Raw genomic sequence first — 7,241 nt, forward strand, 5'->3', positions numbered from 1 at the left:
TCAATTCATTGAATTGTTTCCTTTCAGCGAGAAATTTACAAATTTGCAACACAACAATTAACTTTTAAATTAAATAATTGTGAAAAAATAATTAATACAACAGGTCAAATACAAATAGTTGAGTCTGTGTCTTGTTATCAACCTGTTCTGTAATAAAAAAAAGACAGAGCTTCTTTGTTCTTGCTCATTTCAATTTTCTCTTCTGTACCAACTCTTCACAGGTATGTTTCCTCTTTCATGCATTCCTTAGTCTTTTCTTTGCTTTTATAAACATAGTCATAGATTTTTCCTTAATCTATGGGAAAAAAATTGATTGAAATTAATAACCTTATTCTAACAAACAATTTTCTTACATAGGAATTCATATTCCACCTATATATCAATGAACTTTTCAAAAAAATTAACTCAACTCACTTTGTAAAAACTAATGTTAACAGTTATTTGTAACTTCTTAGGATTTCACTTCCATCTTAATATCTTTTACTGTTTTTTTTTATGTAAGATGAATTGACATTTTTCATAAATGTTATTTCTTTTCTGTTTTTATTTTCACATTTTTCATAAGTAGCTAAAGAAACATGTGGGCAAGGATTACTAAAAATATCTTTTTTTTCTTCAATTTGGAAGAAGAACAGGGTTTAATTATTTATTTGGCTGTGTGGAAGTAATTTAGCACATTAAAAATATTGCTTGAGATTTTATTTTGCCTAATTCAAGTAAAATCTTGAATTTGAATTTTATGAATTAGATGAAAAAGGAAACTCCATTACAACTATTGTTAAACTAAATTTTGTGATAGAGCTTAATCATTAGTAAAACTAATAAATATTTTACATGTACAACAAATAATCTTAAAACATTATATTTAGGTTATTATTTATTTATTTATTTATTTTGATTTATGCAATTACCTTGGAAGTTTATTAAGTTTTCAATGTGATTTAGGTTACAATGTGATTTTTTTCTTTTAATTATATGTTTTTGTTTTTGTTTTATTTTGTGATATATGGATTAGAAAACACCAAATGTTCTTATGTTTATATTACTCATTCTTTTTTTCTGATAAAAAAAATACTAACTAATAATATAAGATTAGTATTATAATTAATTTTTACTTTTTTTTTTCTATCACATCACAATGCCTATAAAATCACTTTTGTTCGTTTATGTTCCTATATATTTTTTCTTTTCTATTTGTTTTGTCTATCAACCTAGTACACCTCTGAATATTGTCAAATAGATTGGAAAAGAGAACAAAAACTATAGGTTTATAGGATATAGAAAATAGATATAAAACAAAAACAAGTATTTAATAAGTATATATAAAATAAAAATATATGTTTTAAAATAAATCTGTATTTGAAAACGAATTAATTGCATGTTTATCCTGAACGATTAACGATCACTATAGTTTCATTATAGAAATCTCATACTAGTTGTTTATGACAAGTTTCTTATAATAAGATAGTTTGGCTTTTGTCAAGGGAGAAAATGGCTCAGGGAAAGATAATTGCACAAGAAGTAAGGAAAATGGTGACATGGAACAGAATTGAGAAGAGGGACATCATAAGTACCATGCCAAATGAGATCCTTGCAAATGTTCTGTCTCGGTTGACATTGAAAGAAGCTGCTAGAACTAGCGTGTTGTCAACTACATGGAGATATCAATGGACCTATTTCTCTGGGGACTTGGACTTTGATAATTCTCTCAGGACTCTTCTCTTGCGCCATGAGCCTGTTGGACTTTTGACCAAGTGCAAAGTTTTTATTCGTGAGTGGGAGAGCTTCATGAGCCGTTTGCAACATGTGATGAAATCGCTGAAATGCCACTCCATGCATGGATTCAGAATCTGCATGGATTTGGGCAACCCTTGGAAGGTGACTGAGTGGATGAAGTTTGCTGCAGAGAAGAATGTTGAAACCTTGGACCTGGACTTTTCATACAATTTCATGGAACCATTCATTGAAATAAGTGAGAACATTCGAAATGTGTTGTCAAAGAGTTTTGAAATGAGGGCACTGAGAGTCCTGCGTTTGGCTTCTGTGGACGTGAGTGCTGAGATCATTGAGAGTTTTCTAGCATCTTGTCCAGTGCTTGAAACATTATGTGTCAGAGGATCAAAAACCATTGAGAGTTTGAAAGTTAAGGGTCAAGGACTGAGGTTGAAGCATTTGGAATTGGTTGAATGTCATATTTTGCATCTTGATATCTGTGCTGAAAATCTCATGACATTTACGTACACTGGAGATTATGGAAATTTTAACTTTGAAAATGTTCCAAACCTTGTGGAAGCCTCCTTTGGAGGAAAATGTTGTAATTACCTGCTATCGAACATGCAAGATGTTGAACTTTATGCAGTACTTTCGCAGGTTCAAGTTCTGAAATTGGAACTGTTTATACTTTATGGGGTCAGTGATTATAGCATTTTTACTTTCTTTCCTTTGATGAGTCATTTTCTTTTATGTTTCATGACATGATCCACTTTCAGGGAGTTCTTGAAAATCTTCCTGTGTTAAGTAATGTGAAGAACCTGGAACTACGAATTCGTCACAGGTGTGGAGGGGAACTTAGTCGTACTGTTTCATTACTGAGTGCATTCCCTTCAATAGCTGTGCTTAAGATTAAGGTAAAGAGTGACAAAATATCTCTCAATAAGTACCATTTATTTATGTGCTGTTGTCCATGTCACAAAATTACAACTCACACAGACACATTCTGAGGTTTGAATTAAAAACGCAGCATTTTCACAACCTTAACTAAACAATTCCAAATTTAAATCAAAGAGCGTATGTTAAACAAACATGCAAGATCTACAACATGTTCATCCAACATGTTGTTGTAGCATCTATGTGAATGCTGATCTCAGATGTTGATGTCAATCACAGTTAAATATGTGTTTGTTTCTGTGATTTGGCAGTTCATGAGGACCACTATCTGGGAATTGGATGAGGGGTGGAAGGCCAATCTGAAGCATGAGTATCCAAACCTGAGGGAGCTGGAAGTGTCTGGGTACAGAAGAGACTCCTGTCAAATTGAGTTGCTGATCAGCATATTTAAAAAGGCACCAAATCTCAACAGGATTGTTGTGGATCCCTTGGCTTCAATGCATGTGCAAAGATCACCTGATGTCAAGGCCAGCATTAGAGAAACGCAACGTGATATGACCATATGGTATGTTGATGCTCTCAAACCTTATGTGTCTCCTTCAACTCGGTTGATTGTCCTCTAATACCAAAAGAGGTTACCAATGGAATGGAGGAGGCTTCTTTGGAGGTTTATGGTGCTATGTCAGTTCAAAATTTTCTGCAGACTGTTTTCTTGCTGCTCTTGTCAAGCATTTTGCATGAACTAAGAGTGGTACTTTTCGGGCTTTCTAACTCTTGAGACTCTTCAAACTCAACTTGATAGAATAATTTGACTCCATTCCATGTTTGTTCTTCTACATTTTAAAATATCTGCAGGAGCTGATATTTCCTTCTTTCTGAGCATGATTTGAACTTCGACTAGTTTTGGTTGCCGTGCATCATATAGATATGTTACATGGTTAACAATTTTATTTATATTGAAATCCCCTCCTCTGTGCTGCCAGAGTTGTACCAGACAATTTTTTTGGGGAGTTAAACTGTCAATGAAGCCTAGTTTTCAACTAACAACATGCTTTTAAGAACTGAAGTAATGGTGATTTTATCCGATGGAAAATATTGGTTGAGTCTATGATACGCATGTGACTTTCTTTTGGAAAAAATCTCCAACTTGAAAATAAACAAACAACAAAAGAAATGGCCACTAAGCAGTAGCAGTGGTTCTACTTCATCAAGCAAAAAAGAATATATTTTGAACATGCTATTGTGAATTTCCTGAATTTGGATTCTTTGAATTCTTCTTCTGATATGCTTTTAAAATACACTTATGGACACTGATTTTGATGTTTCAAAATATATTAAAAAAGATTTTAATATACCAACATCATTCAGTGTATTTTTAATGTTTAATAGAGCAACACTAAAAAAACCCAGCAGAAAATCTAGACTCTGAATTTTCTTCAGGCGTTTTCTTTGAAACTACGTGACGTTTTACATTGTGTTTAGATGAAAAGGCAAAAGGAAATGAATCAGAATTTCAAGCCGTTTTAAAAACATACAGCAGATTAAAGAACCATGTAAATACAAGAATTAAGCATTTAAAACAGTTAAGTTAAACTTGTGAAAAAAAAAATATTTATTCTCCTTCAGAATTGTTTTTCATTTGAAGTCCTAGAAAATTGAAAGATTGTTATCCAATCCCCTTTCACCTAATTGGTAGATAGAAATATAATTCTAGTTTCTAAGGAATATAAGCACCGACATGTAGTACAAAAGGATTCCAAAATCACTTGTTGGGAACACACACCAATGTATTTCCAACAACATGGCTAACATAATTAGCTAAGGTCAAGGTAGTAAAAATAGGAAAAGGATGAGCACAAAACAGGTACACATCAAACCGATAATCACGCACTGTGATCCCAAATAGTGAATATAATATAATTATGAGATATTTATAAAAACTTTTCCCTTTTATGAGGGAACAAGAGGGTATATTTTTTACAGCACGGCCCAAGCATGAGTGAACTATAAATTATTATAACTCAATGAATAGTGGCCATTGCACTGAACCTTCTGCCATGAATTTTAATTTAGTTAATCAAGGTAATAAAGGATGGTCCCAGTCTCCCACTTAAACCTGCTTATTAATGAGGAGAATCATTTCTAGTTCAAGTTGTATAACTAAACAGATAAAGGAAGATGAAAACAGTGCCTCAATGAAGGAAATACAGCTGGAACTGTCGACAATGCGTAAAATGAAATCATAGAACTGAGGGGACCTCATTTTCTTTTGGCGGCTATCTAATATTATTGACCTAATATGAGATGCAGTCTTCATCAGAAAAATCAGTTCCACAACCCATGGAAGCTTAGTTTCAGACTCTAGAGTACCTCCTTCAAACACTGTTCCACTGAGCATACACACAGGACATAAATTTGGAGAGATATAACAATACACTAAAGCAAAGAATGAGCATTGAAGTATTAAAAAAATAAAACTATGATTTATTGGTTTACATAGTTGGATAAGAAAAGGATACCAGAACATATCTGTGTAAGCCTACTAAGTAATGTTGAAAGCAAATAAAAATTGTGGACCATGAAAGGGAGAAACGCATCCAAATTTTAAGATGTCAAAAGTAGAAACCCCAATTCTCAGACAATTAGCTTAGTAAATGAGATGAATGAACTAGGAAGCACCCCTCAAAGCTAAGTCAGATTGTAGATACCAGCAAATCTTGTGTCGAGTCAATCAAGAAGCATCTCACCAGACCATCCCATAACAGCACAATTGTAAACAAACACCCCAACATGCTCCTTAACACCAAGTACTTGCCAATCTATGGTTCCACTCCTGACCCCTGTCCTAGGACACCATGAATTCAGTACAACAGCTTCACCTTCTGGGCCCCTTTGCCCACCCACAACCAGAAGCTTCTCTGCACAAGCCTTGAAAGCCAGGCCCCATCCATTTGAAGAATCGGCCCGAACTGGTAGTCTTCCCAATTCACTCCAACTGTTATTTTCCTTGTCATATTTCTTCACCATGTTGGTAAGATGCTCAACTGCGTATAACTCATTATCCACAACTGCCACAAGTGGAGGAGCCTGAGCAGCCCCATTAACATATGGATACATACCCTCTATTTTCCGCCAGTTTCTTGTCTTCAGATCATACTCCTCCCCACAAGTCAATGAAACAGTAGGACTTGACATGCCACCGATCACATAGAACTTGTCATCCATGAAAAAACCAGAGCACAATCTACGTGGTGTGTGCATGTTCGGCAACAGTTCCCATGTACCTGAAGAAGAGTCATACAACTCAGCAGATTCAAGAACATTTCCATATTTATCACTTCCACCAGCAACAATAGCAATTGAACCAAGACTGCCAGATGCGAACAAGCACCGAGGACGGTTCATCTCCTGACACTTCACCCAGCTACGGCAAATCAAGCTGAACTTCCAAATGGCAAAATCCATCAATTCCCGACCAAACACCAACAATTCACTCCCCACAGCCAAGGACTCCTTGTCTGCATGATTAAAACACTCATCACAAGGTATTTTAGGTAATGTTATCCATCTATTTCTCTTGGGATCAAATGCCTCCCACCCTCTTGGATCACAAACCAAATAAACCAAATGCTCTAGCTCCACAATCCCCAACTTCTTCCTCAACCCGGATAGATATCCACTCTTAATCAACATGTTGTACCTTTTATTTATACATGCTAGTGAAGCATAATCAGATCTACTAACCCAAGCAAGACAGTTTAGCGCAACATCATCAAAAAGACCAGGGAGAAGCGAATCATTTGGTCCAATTCTAGGAAAACCATCATTACCTCCTACCCTTGTATCCAATTCCACAAAGCTATTATTCCCTTTCTCTTCATCCTCCTTCAAGGAACAAGCCAAACGTATTTTCTTTATCATGTCAACAAACCTTCAGCAGCTAACCCCTACAAAAATCTTCACAGCCCCTTCATATGCAACCCACAGCCACAAAGTACATGCTACCAAACTCCATCTCTGTATTCTTTCCATCAAATCTATGAATTTCAATTAAAATCTGTAACCATCTTATAATCATCCCTTTACAGGTCTTAAACCCATTTGGTACATTAACTGGAATACCATAACCTCAGATAAAAGAGAGAAAACAGTAAATAGAGTTGTGGCAACAAAGATTTGAGATTCTCGCAATACCAGAAAATCAGGTTATCTGTTTTCCGGCTTCAGAGACAGAATCATCTGCAAATTCATATGAACAAATATAAAATGGAACAAACTTGCATGCAGAGACAAAACACAAACTCCCAGAAAAAAAAAATCAAATTTTGAGATAAAGGGTGTGCTCTGATCCAATTCAAGCAGGTACCATTTGGATCCAAAATAAAAAGGAAGGAAAAAGAAATGGATGAATTTCTAGAGTGGAGAATGAGAGAGAGAGCATAAAGTGGGTGTACCTGCAAGTGGGGGGAAGGACCGGATCTCGGGTACGCCGCATGATTCGACGGAATTCACGCGCCGTCAAACATATTTTGCCGGAAACCGGCGACAGGAAGAAAGGGTGAAAGATGTGTTTAGATAACTCACAAGTTGGGACAGAAACAGTACTTGCTCCTAACACTAACCATATAATAATA

General features: G+C 35.3%; 1 protein-coding gene and 1 pseudogene across 2 annotated transcripts; one reads left to right on the plus strand and one right to left on the minus strand.

The window, feature by feature from the left end:
- Positions 1-1,491: 1,491 nt before the first annotated feature.
- Positions 1,492-3,878, plus strand: LOC124842580 (F-box/FBD/LRR-repeat protein At1g13570-like). Its single transcript, XM_047319098.2, has 3 exons — positions 1,492-2,409; positions 2,490-2,627; positions 2,919-3,878. Exons 1-3 carry the CDS (start codon positions 1,492-1,494, stop codon positions 3,228-3,230), a joined length of 1,368 nt encoding a protein of 455 aa, XP_047175054.1. The 3' UTR covers positions 3,231-3,878.
- A 1,166-nt stretch (positions 3,879-5,044) lies between these two features.
- On the minus strand, positions 5,045-7,241 carry LOC124842715 (F-box/kelch-repeat protein At5g60570 pseudogene; annotated as a pseudogene). The gene is made up of 2 exons (XR_015785278.1): positions 7,062-7,241; positions 5,045-6,846 (listed from the first exon to the last, which is right to left on the minus strand). The product of XR_015785278.1 is annotated as an F-box/kelch-repeat protein At5g60570 pseudogene (transcript).

The sequence above is a fragment of the Vigna umbellata genome, chromosome 3 (genome assembly GCF_029865625.1).
Source record: "Vigna umbellata cultivar VRB3 chromosome 3, Vumbellata_1.0, whole genome shotgun sequence".
Classification (NCBI taxonomy): Eukaryota; Viridiplantae; Streptophyta; class Magnoliopsida; order Fabales; family Fabaceae; genus Vigna; species Vigna umbellata.